This window comes from Lynx canadensis, chromosome C1, assembly GCF_007474595.2.
Source record: "Lynx canadensis isolate LIC74 chromosome C1, mLynCan4.pri.v2, whole genome shotgun sequence".
In the NCBI taxonomy this organism is placed as follows: Eukaryota; Metazoa; Chordata; class Mammalia; order Carnivora; family Felidae; genus Lynx; species Lynx canadensis.
Genome location: NC_044310.1, coordinates 17,936,019 through 17,956,892, shown reverse-complemented (window position 1 = coordinate 17,956,892; position 20,874 = coordinate 17,936,019). Strand labels below are relative to the sequence as shown.

General features: G+C 49.5%; 1 protein-coding gene across 3 annotated transcripts in view; it reads right to left on the bottom strand.

Annotated features, from left to right (window-relative positions):
* Window positions 1-3,054: 3,054 nt before the first annotated feature.
* Window positions 3,055-20,874, bottom strand: part of NIPAL3 (NIPA like domain containing 3) — a 51,241-nt gene continuing 33,421 nt past the window's right edge. The window contains exons 6-12 of one of the 3 annotated variants that reach the window (XM_030324205.2): window positions 18,475-18,571; window positions 16,288-16,423; window positions 13,682-13,770; window positions 12,184-12,247; window positions 9,359-9,453; window positions 7,901-8,038; window positions 4,893-4,979 (exon numbers count right to left, since the gene is read on the bottom strand). In XM_030324205.2, coding sequence (XP_030180065.1) covers window positions 7,929-8,038; window positions 9,359-9,453; window positions 12,184-12,247; window positions 13,682-13,770; window positions 16,288-16,423; window positions 18,475-18,571 — 591 coding nt within the window. In that variant the 3' untranslated portion in view covers window positions 4,893-4,979; window positions 7,901-7,928. Of the gene's footprint in view, window positions 4,980-7,900; window positions 8,039-9,358; window positions 9,454-12,183; window positions 12,248-13,681; window positions 13,771-16,287; window positions 16,424-18,474; window positions 18,572-20,874 lie in introns of all 3 variants that reach the window. The other 2 variants (XM_030324204.1, XM_036064198.1) reach the window with 2 other exon arrangements.

Below are 20,874 nucleotides of genomic sequence, written 5' to 3'. Positions count from 1 at the left end.
GTATTTAACTTTAATTAAGTTTAAATAAAATTAAAAACCTAGTTCCTAGGTTGCACTTGCCACATTTAAAGGGCTCAATAGCCACATCTGGTTAGTGGCTGCTGTACCTCGCGGCACAGACATAGAACAATCCCACCCTCGCAGAAAGTTCTATGGCGCAGCACCGTTCTAGATAACTTTAGAAAGTACTAGCCAAACATAAGACTCAAACTCAACAGGTATCACGTGGTGTTTTTTTTTTTAACGAAACACCACTTCGTAATGTTATTTGCAGCTAACACACCTATTTTTTTGAGACATACGACATGTCGTATCAGTCATGAAGTTCACAAAATATAAGCATCCACGCAGAATATATTCTAAGGCGACTTCACTTACACAGCTTCTCAGAGAAGCACGCAGTGTATTTTTTTGCCTACCGGCCACTGCTGGACCAGATTTGGAGTTCATACGCGTGCAGGGTGGAGTTGCTCCAACACAAACTATCCTGATGGCTGTCTTGTGTGCACAGTACCATCGAGGTGGCTGGTTTCCATCAGGAAGCCAATGGACATATCAGTCCTCCCTTCCTACCCAGCAATCGGCTCCACGGTGCAGGAACCCCGGTGACCCGGCATCATCGCTTCAAGGGAGGGGTGCGGGGAGGGGCTGAGCTCTCGACAAAGCCCACAGGCACCTGGGTTTGAGCTGTCTGGTTAGAGAACCCAGAGTCCCAGCCTTGAGAAGAGGGGGGCAGAGTGGAGTGGAGAGGGGAAGACCAGAGAACAACGGACAGTTTAAACCCAGATCTGGTGACCCTGGTGTAGGCACTGGCCGCTAAGAAGGAGAGAGAGGTGGGAGACTTAACGTTGCTTGGAGCATTCAAGAGGGCTTGGGGGATGTCAGAGCCGAGAGAAAAAAATAAAGAATCGGGAATATGTGAGCGGAAAGTTGATGTCTGCTTGCCCTCCACCCCTGTCCCGGAACAGCAAGTGTCACCAGCTAACAGTTGACACTTGGGGAGAAAGGCTGGGAGACGATAGTCCAAGGCAGATTCAGAACTCTGGACCCACATCAGCTGTTCTTCCAGAATACCCAGGTACCTACCTGCCCCTGGCTTCCCCTCAGGAAGCTGCCACGCACTCTCTGCTCAGCCTTCCTGGAGCTCAGCTATGCCATCACCCCCAACCTGAAGGCAGGGGAGGCCCAGGCCCCAGGGGCAATGCCTGAGTGGCACCGAAACCATGACCGTCAGCTGACCGGAAACTATAATGCACTTTTACCCACTCATCTCATTCTTGCCTGGATTGGGACTAAAAGGCCCATAACCCAAACAGGGAAGGGGCAGAGTAAGGTTGGGAGCACATAACACACCAAAATGATCACCTGGGTTTGACACATTTAAATGGCTTCCCTGCGGGGCGCCTGGGTGGCTCAGTGGGTTGGGCGTCCGACTTCAGCTCAGGTCACCATCTTGCGGTCTGTGAGTTCGAGCCCCGCGTCAGGCTCTGGGCTGACGGCTCAGAGCCTGGAGCCTGCTTCGGATTCTGTGTCTCCCTCTCTCTCTGACCCTCCCCCGGTTCATGCTCTGTCTCTCTCTGTCTCAAAAATAAATAAACGTTAAAAAAAAATTTTTTTTTAAAAAATAAATGGCTTCCCTGCTCACCTTCCATTTATCTGCTCTGCCCTCCCACCTCATCCCTGCCCACCTCAGAAAAATCACTTGGAAAATCTGAATAGCAGCAAAACCAGATTTTAATTCCCTTTTGTGTTTTGTTCTTGCAGGCTTTGCAGCTTGACCTTGAAAAGTGACTTTTATTATCCCTTCAGATTCTTTCTCTTACACTCTGCATAAGGCCTCCTTTCCAATCAGCGTTGATCCTGCCGTTCTCTTCCTCATGGATCATCAATGGCTCCCATGCCCACTAAGATGCACCTTGGTCTCTTCTGTCAGGTATTCAAGGCCTCCATGATTTGGCCTCCACTGGTTATCTTTTTTTTTTTTTTTAACCTTTATTTATTTTTGAGACAGAGAGAGACAGAGCATGAACGGGGGAGGGTCAGAGAGAGGGAGACACAGAATCTGAAACAGGCTCCAGGCTCTGAGCTGTCAGCACAGAGCCCGACACGGGGCTCGAACTCACGGACCACGAGATCATGACCTGAGCTGAAGTCGGCCGCTTAACCGACTGAGCCACCCAGGCGCCCCTCCACTGGTTACCTTTCCAGGTTCCTCTCCCACCACCTTCTCTGCCTCTCCTTTCTTTGTCAACACCCACTCCCTATCACTGTGCCTTTGCAAATGCTGGCCCCTCTACCTGGGTGTGTGTGTGTGTGTGTGTGGGGGGGGGTGTTGCTGGTCAGCCCTAACTTCTATGCTTTGCTCAAACCTTAGTAAGATTTGCCCCCATCAATGAGTGAGGCCCCAAACATCTCCAATTCTTTTTATTTTTAAAATTAATTGATGGGGCGCCTGGGTGGCTCAGTTGGTTGAGCGTCCGACTTTGGCTCAGGTCATGATCTTGCGGTCTGTGGGTTCGAGCCCCACGTCAGGCTCTGTACTGACAGCTCAGAGCCTGGAGCCTGTTTCAGATTCTGTGTCTCCCTCTCTCTCTGCCCCTCCCCCACTCATGCTCTCTCTCTCTCTCTCTGTAAAATATAAACTTAAAAAAATAAATAAAATGAATTGAAACTGAATAGTTGCAGAAATTTTAATTTTTATTCTAAGTACACTCTACAGCACACATGAGGCTCGAACTCACAACCCTGAGATCAAGAGTTGCGTGCTCTACTGAGCCAACCCGGCACCCCCAAATCACCTTCAATTCTGAGTACCCTGTTCTAGGCTTGGGGTCTGACCTTTGGCAGCGCCTGTCCTTTTCCGTGGCCCACTGTTGCAAGGTGCACCTCTCCAGGCCTGCCCTGCCACGGTTTCCTGGGTATGTGTCTTCCTCTGCTGGTCTGGGGAGGCAGGAACCATGGTCATTCTTTGTAGCCTTCACCATCCAAATGCTTATTAACACACAGGTAATGCCTCACAAATATTGTTGAACTGAGTGGACACCTATCCTAAAGAAAAAAGGTCACCGTCTGCTGCCTTGTTAGGCATGGAAGACGCAATACAGAAGTGGTTAAGACACAATACAGAAGTGGTTATCACAGGCGACAGATGCCGGGTTTTGAAGTCAAGGTACTAAATCGGTATTAAGCACAATCCATAAAGGTTAATGATCTATCAACACTGGTCTATTAACACTGTTATCTTGCCTATTAGTTAAAGACTGCCTAGGGAAACGTCAAGTGTAGTTCTAAGTAGTTATCACTGGATGGATGAATGCCACAGATCCTATGGGAATTATTTGACCTGCCAAGTGAACCCTAGACGGGAAACAAGGAATGCTAATTCCGACTTTCCAGGCAGGAGTGTGTCGGCCCCCCGGGGGTTGTAGCAGACCGTCTCTCGCAATTATTAGGCTTTTGAGGTGTGGGATTCTTGGATTACATGCATCAGAATGACCTGTACTGCCAATTAAGAACGCAGACTCCGTTTCTGGGCCATTCCCACTTAGAATATCCGCGCTTGGGGTGTAGGAATCTGCATTTTAAATAAACTCCTTAGGGGATCCTTATGCTGAGATTTGCAAACTCTTGCCATTCTCAAAAGTATAGTCAGTCTAGGGGAAGACAATCACGTGAGTAGCCTGAAAGAAAGCAGCAACCCTTACCGAGAATGCCTGCTTTTCCAGACATATGTGGGACCGTATGAAAGGAGGACCCAGCGTCTCTATCAGCTCCAAGTTAATTAACTAATAATTCAAGTCTGGTTTGTTGATCTATAAAGGAGAGGATGGAGGGGGAATGATGGAGGCTGTCTCTGAAATAAGAGCCCCCAGGCCTCCCAGAGGGCATTGGTGTGCAGGAAAACACCCGTAATAAAAGAGCCAGATTTTCTGTCTATCCTTTTGTAAGTGATGCGACCGCCTTTTGCAAGATGGGAAGGGATGTTTCTTCCTTTTCAGGCTAACGTATCATTACCGATGCTCCTGAAAGTTATTTCCCTCCTTCTCTTAACTTCTCCGTTCCTTTTGGGGGGGGGGGGCTAAAAAAAAAAAAAGGCAATCATACAGTTCACAGAACCAAAAACAAATTAGCTTTCAAGCGCGGGTGGAATATGAACACATCAAGCACGTTTTCGCTAGAAAGGCACAGACAACCGGAAGGGGCACACGTGCGTTTTCTGCAGGTGAATGACAGAAGGGTCCCGGGGCTGGCCCGCTATGCCATGTGAAGACAACGCAAACGTTACGTGAAAATATGGAATCGCGAGCGAGATGGGGAGGATCAGGCAAGGGGAAGACTGGATTCAGGGGTCCCCAGCCTCTCCCTCGATGTGGAAAGGAGAGGGCAGGATCTGTCTTGTTTCAGCTGCGAGGAATGTGGCAGCTTGCGGTCACCAACGGGGGATGTTCAGTTACCATCCTCGGGGATGATGGGGGCTCTCCCAACCTGGGGGACGGGGGTGGGGGTGGGGGGGCGGAACTGGGCGGGATCTGAATCCCGCACTCGCCCCACCCACCCCGGAATACTGCTTTCATCCTCCCCCACCCCACCACCAAGCTGGTCATCCGGAATCTCCAAGCCAAGATAATATATTCTTTGCCAGAGACAAAGGCTCTTCCAGATCCCCTTCCGGAGAGTTCTCGGTTAAAAAAAAAAAAAGACTCGAAAGGCAAACTTCAGAATTCAGGGTTGAATCACTATCGGCAGGGCTTGAGCAGTTATAAAGGGAGCAAGGTGGGCTCATTCCTTCTTGGTGTGTTCCAGGACTCGGTAGGGAACCCCGGGGGCAGCCCCGGAGCTGTGTTCTTCTTGCATGACCGGAAGCGTGGCAGGAGCGCAGATCTCAGAAATGTTGTCGTTGTTTTCCAGGGCCCCATAGGAAAAAGAAGCTTTGAGGTCGGGCTGAACCGTCATTCCCTTGTCATGCATGTTTTGCATACCTGAAATGAAATCCATTTTCTCCACATCATTACGTGGTAAGGGGTGGGGGTGGGGCACAGGAGACTGCGTCTTCCTCCACCCCATCGCAGGCTAATTATAGTGCTGGGGGCGCTGATCACGTGCATTGCCAATTTCCTGAATGCTTTCGATCGAAAAAAGAACATCCAGAAATATGTGCTAGAAATATTACGGTTGCTAAGCAACCGGGGACGAATCTTCAGGAAATAATGCACACAGACCAGCCATTGTCAAGAGAGACCATGGGTTGGCCTAGCACGAGGTGGGAACGCGTGTTTGGGCCCCAGGGGGAGCAGAACCAGCACCGTGCTTCGAGCGTGGTAGATGCCAATACTTTCCTGCGGAATTAAATCAGGATCCAGCACATTTCATTATCCCCCTGGGAGAAGAGGGAGGGTAACTTTCGTGTCATGGACACGCGGCGGTGCCAGACGCATCAGGACACTCAGAAGGCGAGTTTTGACCTTTAACATTTAACATCCCTGATCCGCATAGAGGGCAGGTGCCAATCTGCCTACCGCTCCTGGGCACATATTGATGTTGGATTTCTTCTTACAGTTGAGAACAGGGACTTTACTCCTGAATTCCGTTAGCCTTGTTCTACACTTTCCCCATCAGGCAGGACCTGACCTTGGAGGGCAACTCTCTTCCTGGCCTGGGAATTGAGACTTCAAATTCTCTTGCCGCTAGGCTGTCGTAGGAAACTGAACTCAAAGTGTCCTCCAGGAAACTCTGATGGCAATGACAGCAGGTGCCAGACTCCCGACTGCGCCTGGGCTCTGGGCTAAGCACTCTACATCACAATGGTAACCACAGGGAGCATGAGGACAGCTAACGGGTACTGAGTGTTGAGCTCCTGGCAGACAGCTGAAAAGCTTGATCTCACCTGATCCTCACAACTACTGATGAGGAGGAGAACGAGGCGGTTAGAGGTTATAGAACTTGCTTGAGGTCCCAAAGCCGGCAAGCGGCAGCGTTAGAGTTTAAACTCGGGTGGTCTGAGCGCTGAAGCCCACACTCTTAACAGGAATGCCGTGTGGCCACCCTGCCCACTTCCACTTAATACCCCCCCCCCGCCCCCCAATCCGAGCCTCATTATCCGGATGAGGACACAGATTCCAAGGGGTGAAGTTACAAAAGCTGAGGGGGGTGCCTGTTCCTTCGGGAAAAAGGAGCGCTTACCGGGCACGGCTTAGCTGTTGGATGTTTTCAAAGTTCTTAAGCAGCAGGACCACACCCACAGTCTAACAATTATGGGTTAACTGATTTATGGAAAATGAGGGCGATGTGCACCGTGGGGGGGACTGTGAGACCTCTCAGTCAGAGGGTGTTAGAAAAGACTTCCAAGATTTGGATTTGTGTTAGGTGATTTGGGGGAGGAGTTTTCAGGAAGCAGGGCTTTGCTTTGGATTCGATACTGTTGGGAAGTGGAACTAATTCTGTACTTGGGGATCTGAATAATTCTTATCTGGATGGGGAGAAGACTGTACTGAGACTAATGTTGTGATTGGTAAGGAGGCAGCAGTCACTTGTGTTAGGTGGATGGTCAGTCCTCTGTGGATGGGACAATGTGCGTGTTTTGTCTGTGTTCATACATGACAGTGGAGTGGTCCTGTCTGTATCTTGATCTACCGATTTGGAGGGACCTTGTCTGATGCTGATGTGCTGTGAAATTGTTTATTTTCAGGCGGGGAGTGCTAAGGTCCAGCAGTGGCTGCCAAGGCAGCTCCCGGCTATCGGGCTGCTTTTTCCTTTAAAAAAGAATTTTTTTTTTTCTTTTAACGTTTTTTCATTTTTGAGAGACAGAGGGAAGGGGAGAGAGAGAGAGAGAGAGAGAGAGAGAGAGAGAGAGGGAGACACAGAATCTGAGGCAGGCTCCAGGCTGTCAGCACGGAGCCTGATGTGGGGAACCCACGAACTGTGAGATTATGACCTAAGCTGAAGTCGGGTGCTTAACCGACGGAGCCACCCGGGTGCCCCTGCTTTTTCCTTTTTTTTTAGAAACTGAATGCCTCTTGAACTGTAGCTACTGGTCGGTTGTGAAGGTCAATCTAGGTAGGCCAAATGCAAGGTTCTAATGCTGACCAGGGAATACAGGTAGTAGGAAAGGCACTGGGTTTAAACAGTTTTATTATTTTTTTTAATTTAATGAATTAACTAATTTATTTTTAAAGTTTTTAAAATTTAAGTAATTCTTACACCCCATGTGGGGCTTGAACTCATGACCCCGAGATCAAGAATGCTGTGCTCCACGAACTGAGCCACCCAGCGTCCCCCTCCTTTTTTTTTAAATTTTTTTTAATTTTCGTGTTCTACCTGGCATCAGGTTGAACACGTGTTTGAAATTTTCAAAGATTTTTTTTTTTTTTAAAGCAAAAGGGAAGTGAAACCAAACTGAACCAGGCATCTACCAAGTCGCAGACACTGTGCAAGGGAGCCTTTCACATATTATCCCACTACCCTGAGAGAAGGAATCCCAATTTACAAGGTCAGAGGCCTTGGCCTGTCCAAGGACATGCCCAAGGTCACAGGGCGGGTGGACATAGAGCTGGGATCGGAATCCAGGGCACCCGAACTCCAAGCCCACGTGGCACGGGACACGTCCGCTCGGAAGTGTCTGACGCGCCACGGCAACAGGGCAGGGTCTCCTTTCATCAACCTCTGACTTCCCCCCCCGTCACAAGGTACAAAGAGGAAGCCCAGAGCCACATCCACAAACAGACCACAGAGTGCTGATATCTAAGATTACCTTAGGTTACCTTCTATTTTCCACTGGAAAATACATCTGTATATATGCATCTACAAGTACTCATATAGATATATATACACATACACAGTTTGTGAACACACAAACACACATATACATACACATACTTGCACACACACAGAGTTGACACCTCACCTATCTGGAATTCAGCTATCCAGCGCCCTCATCTATCCGGGACACAGCCGAGAAACAAGGAAGTAAGCAAAAAAGGCATCTGAGCAGCCAGATTAGATGTTCTCGAAGTCCATGCACTAAAGCTCATGCACTTAACTCCTAGGAGAAACCGTAAGGCCCCAACTCAGAGCTTGTTTATCTTAATTTTATATACAATTCGAGCACGTTGGGTCAAATGAGAAGTTGGACCTGGAGTTGCTGTACACAGGCAGGCTGGTAACAGCACGGATGACAGACGACAGCTTGAGAGCAAGATGAGGAAATAATATAAAAGAAGACACACAAACCCTAGGGCCATTTAAAGCAGCGGCACCTCAGTCAGCCCTGAGAACACAGCTGTATCCAGGTCCTTTATTAAGGACTACCGGATGCCTTCAGTGTGGTTATAGTTTGTTCATTAGGCTGTCTTTTTAAGAAGTTGTTTTTTTTTTTAATGCTTATTTATTTTGAGAGAGAAAGAGAGAGAGCGTGCGAGCCAGGGGAGAGAGAGAGTCTCACACAGGCTCCGAGCTGTCAGCACAGAACCCAACTTGGGGCTTGATCCTATGAACCGTGAGATCACGACCTGAGCCAAGATCAAGAGTCGGACGCTTAACCGACTGAGCCACTCAGGTGCCCCTTCATTAGGCTGTCTTAACGCGGGGTGGGGATTATGATCTGGAGAGAGTTCTGCCGTTATATCTAAAATAAAAATTAATTTTGAGCTAAAAAGTGAAAGCAGGTGGTCACCGGCAACCCACAGAACTTAGGTGGGCAAACCCGGATGGGGCTGGCCCAGTGTCTTAACTTTTCTCATCTGGGTCCCTGGAGAGGCTGGGCGGGCACGCCCCAGTTCTCCACAGCCCTCACGGCTCCCTTCTGTGCAGTGCTCTGCTGATTCACGCATTTGTGACTGTCAAGGACGAAACACATCTGAGCCTGTGCTGCTCAGTGTGAACCCCCAGCTCCCTGGGAAACTAGGCTTTCCAGAACAATCCACTCCCTCGTGGAATCTAAGGAGTGAGGTTATAGTATTTGAATTTCATTCATCCTATATTCTTTCCCCTTTCTGGTCGTTCTATTCCAACTGGATGAGTGGAGTTTTCCTTTCACAGGTACGAAGCCTGATGGACAGATCATAATTCTATCCATTGTGAATCAGGATTGTCTTTAAGAGATCCCAAAATACACACGGGAACTGGCGAGATGGGCTCAAAACCAACTGAGGTGCCTCAACCATTGCCTCCTATCTGGCACAGTGAGATTTAAAAAAGAGAGAGGGAGAGAGAGAGAGAGAGAGAGAGAGACAGTCACACCATAACGGCACAGCACACCTTCCCTGTACCAAACCCAGCAGAGAGCCATCTCTTTTTAAACAGGAAGTAGCAGCCATTCTATATGGATGGGCTGGCAGCTGGACACATGGGGCTTTAACGTTACCTGGCATGGCATCCATGGAAATATAGGGCTCAAATGGAATGGCCTTCTTCCTGTTACGGGTGATTAAGAAGACACCCAAGAATGCAATGAGGCACCTGAGAACAGGGGCAAGGGAGGGAGAGAAAAAAGGCCAGAGTGAGGTTGGGAGGGCTACTTTCAAGCCCAGGTGAGGGGGAAAAGAGGGTCATAGGCCACAGGGAGGGGGTTTGCTGCTGAACAGCCCCGGGGAGGCTGAGGGGCCTGAGATGGGCGGGGAGCAGACTGGAGATAAACGACGGCCTCACGGCCTCACACACCCTTCCGCTCGGCACTGCGTTAATCAGGATAAATTAGACTCTTCCTGGGCAAAATGTCTTCCCTTCCATTTGGCCTGTGTCTTCAGAACCTCCCCTTAAAAAATATTTTTTTAATGTTTATTTATTTTTGAGACAGAGAGAGAGAGAGAGAGAGAGAGAAATGAATGGGGGAGAGGCAGAGAGAGAGGGAGACATAGAATCCAAAGCAGGCTCCAGGCTCTGAACTGTCAGCACAGAGCCCGATGCGGGGCTCAAACCCACGAACTGAGAGATCATGACCTGAGCTGAAGTTCGGATGCTTAGCTGACTGAGCCACTCAGGTGCCCCCCAAAATATTTTGTTTAAATCAAAAAAATTCTTTATGGCCTAAATTCAATCAGTATAGGAGAGAAAGAAAAAGTGAAAAAGCCCCTGATCTCCCCCTAATCCCACCCCCCTCCCCCCGCAGGTGTACATTCTTCTAGAGTCTTTTCCTTTTCCCCTAGAGTTTAGATAAATAAACACGCTTCTAAAATCCGAGGTGTGATTTACATGCCGGTGTTAAAATGCACAAACCCTAAATGTAGCGCTCGATGAATTTGGTCCATGTGGACACTCGTGTGATCGCCACACAGGTCCACAGAGGAGACATTTGCATCCCCTCCACCCCAGAAAGTTTCCTCATGCCCCTTCCAATCCATGCTAACCCTGCCCCAGAGGAAGCCACTGTTCTGACCTCCTCTATCACCCAAAACTTGATTTGCCTGTTCTTGAACTTCTTATAAGTGAAATCATACAGCATGTATATACTCTGTCTAGTTTCTTCCACTTAATAAACTTTTCATTATTTACTTATTTCTTTATTGTTTGTTTGTTTGTTTTTGAGAGAAGGAGAGACAGAGCACCGGAGGGAGGGGCAGAGAGAGAGGGAAACACAGAGTACGAAGCAGGCTCCAGGCTCTGAGCTGTCAGCACAAAGCCTGACGCAGGGCTAGAGCCCAGAAACTGTGAGATCATGACCTGAGCCAAAGTCAGATGCTCAACTGACTAAGCTACCTGGGCGCCCTGCTTTTTAAATTAATTTTAGAGAGAGAGAGTGTGAGCAGGGCAGAGGCAGGGGGTGGGGTGGTGTGGGGTGGGGGGGAGAGAGGGAGAGGGAGAGAGGGAGAGAGGGAGAGAGGGAGAGAGGGAGAGAGGATGTTAAGTAGGTTTCACTTCACGCTCAGCATGGAATTCGAAGTGAGACTTGATCCCACGACCCTTGGATCATGACCTGAGCCAAAATCAAGAGTCAGATGCTCAACTGACTGAGCCACCTAGGTGCCCCTACTTGATAAATGTTTTTAAGGTTCATTCACCTTATTGTATATATTAGTAGTTCATTGGTTTTGTTATATTGAATCCACTGTCTTAATATACTATATCATTTGCTTTCTACTCTCCTGTGTATAGACATTTGGGTTGTATCCATTTGGACATATGATGAATAAAGCTACTATAAATATTCAGGTACAAGTCATTTTGTCAATGTGTACTTATTTGTTTTGGGTATATATCTAGATGTGGAGTTGCTAGATCATAGGGTAGACTATACATTTTTAAAAAATGTATTTTTTTCCATTAAATATATCCTAGACATGGTTCTATGTCCAGTACCTATAGACTGACCTCAATTTTTCAAAATGGCAGCATGGGTACTTTATTATATGGACATACCACAATCTATTTAGCCTGTATTCTATTGCTGGGTATTTAGGCTACTTCCAATTTTTGCTGTACAATTAACTTTTTAACTAAAAAACAGCCTCATACGTGTGTCTTTGCATCCCATTTCAATGATTTTTCCAAGATAAGTGATTAGAAATGGAATGTTGCATCGAACATCGCTCACTTACAATTTTTATTGACATGCCAAATGTCTCTGGCATTAAACATCCTCTCGGTGTGGCAGAGAGCTGGTCTCCTCGTCCTCTCCTCTTGCCAACATGGCTTATTAATCCTGTTACTTTTTGCAAAATGATGGCATCTCATTTGGCTTCAAAATGCATTTCTGGGGGGGACCTGGGTGGCTCAGTCAGTTAAGCATCTGAGTTTCGATAGAGGCTCAAGTCACGATCTCATGGTTGTGGGATCGAGCTCAGTGTCAGGCTCTGCACTGAGTGGAGCCTGCTTGGGATTCTCTCTCTCTCTCCCTCTCTCTCCTCCCCTCCCCCTGTTTCCTCCCCTCCCCCTCCTCTCAAAAAATAAACTTAAAAAAAATGCATTTTTGTGATCTGGGGTGAGGCTGAGAGTCTTTTCATGTGTCAAAATGGGATCTTTTCAAAATGACAAGGAGATTAGAGCCCACAAGAGAAGAAGGGGGAAGGAGATAAAGCCCTTTGGGAGGAAAAGCCTCACCCTCTGGAGGACAAAGCTCCAAATCCTGGCTGCTCCCTGGGATCTAAAGGATTGCCTGAGAGGCAGAAGCAATAGTGGGGCCAGAGAGGCAAACTGCCTGGAGTTCTCTGGCCCCAGGCAATGCCCCAGGCCAGACAGCAGGACGTAACTCACCCCAGTGCAAACATACAGATGTGTAGCGCATCCTCCCCGATGAAGTCCAGGTAAAATACTGCGCCTGGAACAGCAGAAAATAGGAAATATGGGTGAGCTGTTTTCAAATCACCTTCTTGCCAGTCTGTCTAGCATTTGGCTAAACTCTCTTCCCTGTAGGAAACCAAAGTGATCAGAAACATCATGACCAGCAGGGCAAATGTCAGAAGAGTGGAATAAAAGCCATTTCGGGGCGGGGGGGGAGACAGACTGTCTTCTCTTTCTCCTACACTCCTCTTATCTCCATCTTGTTTTTCTATAGAGTTCTCACGGACCCTGCACCCAGCCTCCCCCAATTAAACACACTATAAACGAAACGACAGACTTTCTTTGCCAGTTTTTATATACTCCCTTCCCCCGTCTTTCCTAAGAGGGAAAGGCAAGGCTTGGTGTTAAGCTGTCAGAGCTCTCTAACCTCGCGTGGCCAGCAGATGGCAGGCCTGCAGGCCCGCTCCTGCACCCTCACCCGCCTTGCAGTCTGCGTCTGTCTGGACTCATTCTACCTCCCGGGGCTTCATGTTGTGTCCCTGAGCTCCTGATTCCTGCCCAGCTTCTGATCATGCCGTTGGCTCTTCCTTTCAACCCTGACTGGACCCAAGTTCTGGATCATGACTTAAGTCTGTACAGCGGGCTCACTTTCTGGTTGCTCTGGGTCAACGCCTCCCGGGATCCCGGGTCCTGCTCTCAGCACAGGCTCTGGCAGGACGTGTGCCCACCTTGTTCCCACCTCTGTGAGCAGGATTTGGCACGCTTGTCTAAAGGGCAGTGCAAAACATCTGGCTTTACGGCCGGGCCTTCCTCAAAGGGAGGCACACTGTTCTTATTGGCCTTATTACCTCGGAGATTTTCATCTTCATTGACCCTTAAAAACAAACACACTCTGATATGCTTGCAGCCTCCGAAGCCACCTCAGAAGAAAAAGTAGGGGTGGAGTAGAAGAAAGGGGTTTCTTCACGGTGACGGCGTGGAGCCTACTTGGGATTCTCTCTCTCCCCTAACTGATGACGGCTTACTCAGCACCTATTACATTACAGATGCTTCATCCGGACATAATCTCTAAAAATTATAGAGAAGAAATCTGTGATCGCTTAGTGGAGCTAGCAGATGATGGCAAAAATCGCTGGAGAAACTTTGTGCCAGTCGTACAAAGTACATCTTGTGTGTGTTTCAACTCTAGGACGTGAGTGTTATTCCCATTTTATGAATGTGGAACTGGGGCTCAGAGAGGTTAAGTGATTTTCCTAGGGTCACACGGCTCTGTGTCTGTGCTTGGGTGCAAACCCGGGTCCCTCTGGCCCGAAATCCCGCACTTTCTCTATGACGTCATACACGACTCTGAGAGGTAGAACAAGTCCGCAGAACTGGCCTTTTGAGAGAGGCAGAGCCCCGTCCCTCCACACTGGGCTAATGTCCCTGCTGCGCAGGTGGGAGACAGGAATCTAGCGATCGCCACCCTTACCTGCTGTGATAGCAATGGTAGTGGACAGAATGTAGCCCACGCTGGCAATCAAAGAGGAGTCGTACATCCGTGAGGCTTGACTTAAAAACCTTAAACACAAGAGCACTGTGGTCAGTGGGCATGTCAGGAAGGCTGAGGTGAGAGCTGATGACAGCAGGCTCGGTTTGAAAAATGAAGATGGCGCATGAAGGAACATCCCTTGGGTTTACAAAGATGCCACCCGTGCCTCTCTCGGTCCGGGGTCCACGCTTTTGTTCCCATTTGTCGCCTGGACAATCCTGTTCCCCACGTGGGCCATGCCTTCCCGGTCTCATACCTCTCTGGCCACAGGGTCCTCGTCACCCGAAACGCCCTTCTCACGCTCCTCCCGTCACTGTCGCCAGCATCCCCACCCCACTAAAAAGAGCCACTTCTGTCCTTGTATATAGTCCAAGAAACTTACAGCACTTAGCACATTCTGCCTATTGCTGTGATTATTAAAAAAAATTTTTTTTTGGGGCGCCTGGGTGGCGCAGTCGGTTAAGCGTCCGACTTCAGCCAGGTCACGATCTCGCGGTCCGTGAGTTCGAGCCCCGCGTCGGGCTCTGGGCTGATGGCTCAGAGCCTGGAGCCTGTTTCCGATTCTGTGTCTCCCTCTCTCTCCGCCCCTCCCCTGTTCATGCTCTGTCTCTCTCTGTCCCAAAAAAAAAAAAAAAAAAAGTTGAAAAAAAAAATTAAAAAAAAAATTTTTTTTAATGTTTATATTTGGGGGGGGGGAACAGTGCACAAGTGGGGGGAGGGGCAGAGAGAGAGGGAGACAGAATCAGCAGCAGGTTCCAGGCTCTGAGCTGTCAGCACAGAGCCCCACATGGGGCTCGAATCCATAAGCCACGAGATCATGACCTGAGCCAAAGTCGGCCGCTCAACTGACGGAGTTACTCAGGTGCTCCTGTAAATTATTTTTTTAAAACAAATTTTCTTCTTTTTTTAAAAATTTTTTTTTTTTTTTTTTTTTTTTTTAGCGTTTATTTATTTTTGAGACAGAGAGAGACAAAGCATGAACAGGGGAGGGTCAGAGAGAGGGAGACACAGAATCTGAAACAGGCTCCAGGCTCTGAGCTGTCAGCACAGAGCCCGACGCGGGGCTCGAACTCACGGACGGCGAGATCATGACCTGGGCCGAAGTCGGCCACTTAACCGACTGAGCCACCCAGGCGCCCCCAAATTTTCTTCTTAATGCAAAAATAATGTGCTCGCTGCAGTAAGTACGGGAAAGAGAGAGAGAGAAATTAGAATCATTCCTAATCTCTCCATCTAGGATGAACACTCCCTCATCTCGGAATATATTCTTTGTCCATTCTCTGCATAGCATTTAGTCATTACTACCTAGTTGCCTACACCATGACATACATCCCACTCAGTTGTTCTCTTCCGTTAGTGTGGCTGCCCTTCCCCCTACCCCAGGGCTGTGAGTGTCCTGGGGACAGCGACTATTGCTCAGGCCTGTGTGTGCAGACCGGCCCGGCACACAGCGGGCCCTCGGTGGATGTGTGCTGACTGGGTGAGTGAGAAGGGGGAGTGGGCATCGGATTCATCTCTGGAACCGTGGGGTGCTCAGCACAGAGCCTGGCGCTGGGTCGGCTCAGGGGTGATGACCAGAATCTCTGTAGTAGGACTAAAGCCAGTAATAATCCACATAATAGGGGTGCCTGGGTGGCTCAGCGGGTTAAGCATCTGACTCTTGGTTTGCGCTCAGGTCATGATCTCATAGTGCCCTGGGTTCGAGCCCCACTTTGGGCTCCGTGCTGACGGCGTGGAGCCTACTTGGGATTCTCTCTCTCTCTCCCCCCTGCTCGTTCACTCTCTCCCTCTCTCTCAAAATAAATAAATAAACATTTAAAAAATAATCGCCATAATAATAGTCATCATAATCATAAAAGAGGCTGAGATGTTGTGGACATTACTCTGGGGACGGTACTGAGCGCTTTATGCGATTCTCTTAGGTAGGGGCCGTTGTTGTTCTCACTTGCGGACAAGGAATCTGACCCCAGGGAAGCTGAGGGAAAGGCCTGGAGGGGAGAGGCTCTAGAGCCCAACACTCAATCCGGTCCCAGGCCGTCGGGGGCCCTCTGCCGAGCACCGAGTCTCAGACGTGGACAAGGCCCAGGCCTACCCTTAGGACCACCGCTTCCGGGAGAGAAACGATCACCTCGCTCTACGGGGAAGATTTCTTGGGGGCAAGAAATGGCAACTTTCTGTTTTCCACCTAACAGGTGGCTCCTGGGGGCCGCACAGCTTCAAGAGTCCACGAAGCAGACGCCTGCCTGGGAGGAGACGGGAGGCGAGGCTGCCGGTGATCACACACTTCTCCCATTTTGAGGCGGCGGGAAAAACAATGTCCCTTCCGGGCTTCGTCTTTCCGGGGGCACAGAGCCCCGCCCCACCACGTGACAGCTCGGCCAATCAGCGACCCCTCTCCCCCCACAGCGGCTGCCTAACCTTGGCTGCAGGCTGTGTGGTGCGATCGTTCTGCCTTCCCTACAGCTTCCGAAACAAAGCAGATCGGGCCCAGCGCCCGGAAGAGACCTGCGTGCAGAGGCCCGGCAGGAAAAGGGTCTGCGACTCACGCGGCTTGGTAGACAGCGGTGGCCACCATGCACACGAACATCACGTAGAAGATGGGGTAGTCGAGCTGCAGGTTCCCCTGGATGGACAGGACCAGCATGCCAGCCACGGCCTTCACCGTCACCACCGTCATTGAGCCTGCAGAAGGTGAACAGGAGGGACGGATGCAGGGAGTCGCCCCCTGAAAGTCAGTTTATGACCCCAAAGGACTTGATGAAAAATACAGAGCACTGGCAGAGCCAACCCAGTGACCGACGTGGCGAGAAGAAGCCGTTTGCCTCGGCTCTCTTACGCCCCTTTCATGAGCTGCCCTATCTGTGCTGCTACGTCCAAGAAGAGAAGAAAGCAAAATACCAACAGACGTCTCCAAATGTCATTTCCAGACTCCAGCAAGAAAGGGCATTGAGTCTAAGTCTGAACGCGAGTGGCAGCGTTGTGCCTGGAACGCGGTAGGAGGTCAAGACGACCTTTGAATGGATAAATGAACTTCTTTTGAGTATCATTCTCATGGCAATCACAGGGAAAAGAAACATGGTGTGCAAGGAGCTCTATTTTTTTTTTTTTTAATGCTTATTCACTTGTATTAAAAAAAAAAAAAAAAACATTTTGTTAGAGGTCCCTGGATGTTTTGGAATCCTACCCCTATGTGCCTGCACATACTTTTCCGATAATACATGTTTGTGTATTTTAAAGTGATACCCATGTACCACTGTGCTTCTATGGTATTTACATTATATAACAGCTGCAGGAGAGATCATTGCTCACCTCACTGTGGAGACCACTGCTTTATCCAGTGGTGCAGAAATGACTGCTAAGCCTAAACTGTCCGATCCCCCTGCCGGAGGAGGAGTGAAAAGAAACCACTGCCAAGTATGGGTACAAATGAAGCCCTTTATGCTGGCTGAGGTGCTCTCCTTTCCCATTTTTCTTGGCTTCTGCTCCTTTTCCCTCTTGCTAACAACCCACCACACACAGTGGCTTCTGGGCCCCTCGGCTACCTGGATGACGGTTGTCAAACAGCAGCAGCCAGTGAAGACAGGCACTTTTGTGAGGGTGTCCTTGCTGGTGAGAAGGGGACACAGGGAGAGCAGCCAATGTGCCTTAGGGCCTTCTGGCCTTCCTGCTCATCAGAGGGACCCTAACCTTCCAAACTGCTTTGCAAACAAGATCACCAAGGAAGGGACCGCCACTATTAAGTTACTGCACGGACAAAACTCTAAAATATGCTCAGTGAAAGACGCCAGTCACAAAAAGCCCCATTATTAGAGGATTCCGTTTATATTGTATACTTCAAACAGGTGAATGTTATGGTGGGTAAATTATTATCTCAATAAAGCTGTTTTTAAAAAATCAAAATGCTGCAACCTTGGCCCCTGTGGCCCCTATCTGTGTGGCTGATGGCCTGTGACTGGTGTGGAGGCTCGGTGTGGGAAGGACAGAAGGGCGGCAACACGCCTTGGGCACTTGTGCCGGTCTCATTTACCCCTGCTCACCCCCCCTGAGATTTGGGTGTTCTCCCAGGCCTATTTTTAGAGGACAGCGCGGCTTCAACAGGAGGGAGTCACCTGCCCCAGGCTACAGAGGCCCCCCCCCCCCCCCGGAAGTCCGGGCACATCTCACAGCCCGATTAGTATATCACACTCTATGTGGGGTCAGGCCTTGCCCCAGTCTGATTCGGGGGCCATTTCCCACATTGCGCCCGTCCCTCCCAAAGGAAAGAAAAAGCAGGTGACAGAGCAAAATCGATTCCTGCTTTTGAATCCAGCACTCCTTCCCAGCCCAACAGGCTTCCATGAAGCCTTAAGGAGGCAGTTGTTGGAGCCTGCCCCACCGCTGACTTCTCTGAAATAAACTCTTACCCCCCTCGCCCTTACCCTGCTGCCTTCTTCTTCACTGTAATCACCACGGCCCAAACTTCTCCAGGATCTATGCATTTGTCTGCTTGTTTATTAACACTTCCTCCCTTTGGAATGGAGGCCTCCCTAGGGCAGGGGTTTGTCTGTCTGGTCCACCTCTGTGGCTCCCTCTCCGGCACCGTTCCTGGCGCTTAGGGGACTCTTGGTATTGGAGCAAGGACACTGAACGCAGTCAGCAGAGTGACAGAACTGACGGAAGCCACCTCCACTCGGCAGGGACCTTGTGGTGCTGCCCGATGGTGGCAAAACTCAACCACCCAGACCCCCACTCACCGAGTAAGGCCACGAGGAGAAGAATCACGACGATGTTGTTGGCGTTCTTCTCCTTGTAGAAGTACAGCAGCAAGCAGAACAGAATGATCTCGACAAGCTGTGGAAGTCAGCAGGCAGGGAGGTTAGTGGTGGCCGTGGGTGTGGGCAAGCCTGGGAGGCTCTGCTGGGCTGGGCTGGAGTTGATGCTGCTGGTGTCACTAAAGTCACAGAGTTGAAAGTCATGGAAGGACTCAAGTCCCTCAGAGTTGACAGGGAATTGAAGCACCCAGCATTTCCCAAACTCTCCCGTGGAAACGGGAGGGGCTCTGAGTAAACTCTGAGTGAATCTCTACCCTCTGGGTAACACTGATGAGGAGTTCGCTCAGGGTTTTGAGGGGGGTGCGCTGGCCTCACACACGCCCTGTCTTACATGGCCGGGATTCATCAGGCTGAGGTTTCTCCCCACCTCACTGCTCCGTGGGTAACCCCATTAAAACTGAAGGTGGGTCAAAGAGGGAGACACTAGGGACGCCTGGGTGGCTCAGTTGGTTAAGCAACCGACTTCGACTCAGGTCATGATCTCACAGTTTGTACGTTCGAGCCCCGCATCAGGCTCTATGCTGACAGCTCGGAGCCTAGAGCCTGCTTCAGATTCTGTGCCTCCCCCCTCTCTGCCCCTCCCTGTCTCGCACTCTCTTTCTCAAAAATAAATAAACATAAAAAAAATTTAAAAAAATTAATGAAAAAGAAAAAAGAGGGAGACACTGTTCACTGAGGAGAAGAGCTCTTTGGTTGAAGTAGAACCTTTGGCTTAAGTATACGTGCCCCTGTCCCCTAACCAAGCCTTCAATGTGCGCGGCTTGGTGGGGTCGAAAGAAAGGACATTTGGAGTCAGCGAGGCCCAAGTTTGAAATTGGATCTGCTTCTAAAATGGTTGTGTGGCCGTGGGCAAGTCACTTAACATCTCTAAGCCTCGATTACCTCATCTGTGAAATAGGGATTACGATTCTTACTTTGTAAGGCCATAATCATCGCTAACGCGTAACGAACTCATAAAGGCGCCAGGCACCTTGTAAACACTGTGTCTAGACTAAGGTCGTTAAATCAGCACAATAATTCTGTGAAGTAGGCACTATCACAGTGCTAGCTAATGAAATAGCAGAGCCGGGATCCGAACCTGGGCAGTCTGGCTCCAGGGCCCGTGCACTTTCCCACTAGGCTACGCTGCCCGGATGCGAGAGGCCCAGGGCCTAGGGTGTAGAAGGCACTCATAAAGAGCAATGCAGAAACATTAACGGGCATTTCGAAAAATTTTTAAATTCCTCATAATTGGAGACCATAAAAAAAAACAAAACCCCAGCTGTTTTCATTTTCCCGTTTCTTCCTGCCTTTGTTGCAGTGAATACATATTTTATCTACTTGTCATCACAGTCCGCGCAGTTTTGTCCTGGGCTGTTTTTAGTTACCAAAAACAACTCTCGTATTTTCTGAAGTTGTCATAATTATCTTTAATTGCCGCAACATACACCATCAAGCAGATGCAGTTGCTCATCAACATTGCTAACCATCGTGCGTGCTCTCAGGGGGCCCGGTTTTCTAGCCATTCTTCACGAGGCTTAAATGCGTGCTGGCATAGGCTTGGTGCTGCTGCGTACGTGACCTTGAGTCCCGGGAGCATGTCTCCTCTCTTCCTTTCTTTTTACCGAAGTATAGTTGACACACTATGTCACGTTAGTGTCAGGCGTACCACACAGCGACTGGACAACTCTATCAACTCTGTATATCATGCTCTGCTCACAAGTGCACCTGCCGTCAGTCTCACGTGCACCGTGTCTGGCACACAGCAGATACTCCGTGAATGTTGACCGAATCGGGCCACATCTCTCTAGCTGGCAGTGTTAGGTCACAACAGAGACGTACTCACGTCAGGGGACTGAAATCTATCAGCGGGAGGGAGAGGGGGCAGGGGCAAAGGCAGGGAAATAAACAGCTCCCGTCAAGGAGAGGTCAAGGCCAGGTACCCCACTAGAGAGACACCCCTTGAGTGAGCCAGTTCGAGCCACGCTGGAGATCGGGGCCTGCACAGAAGCCCTATGAGCTGCCCTAACATTACCTTTCACTCATTCTAATGCTAAGATCTCCTACGGGTGGGGTTTTCTGCCATTTTTTGTGAATACAATGTAAGGACTAGCACGTCGACATGCTGATAAGCATGTGCAGCTGAACCAAAGTGCCTAAGAAACAGAAAATGCATCAGTTCCTTAATGTGCCCAGCTCCCTGCCCTTGCCCTCCAGCACACTGCATAAAAGCTTCCTGCCCAAACCCCACGGGGAGACAGTGCTTTGAGAGCTATCTCCCTGTCTCCTTACTTGTGACAAGTAATAAAAGGTCTTTGCTTTCAACACTTCCTCGGGTTGTGT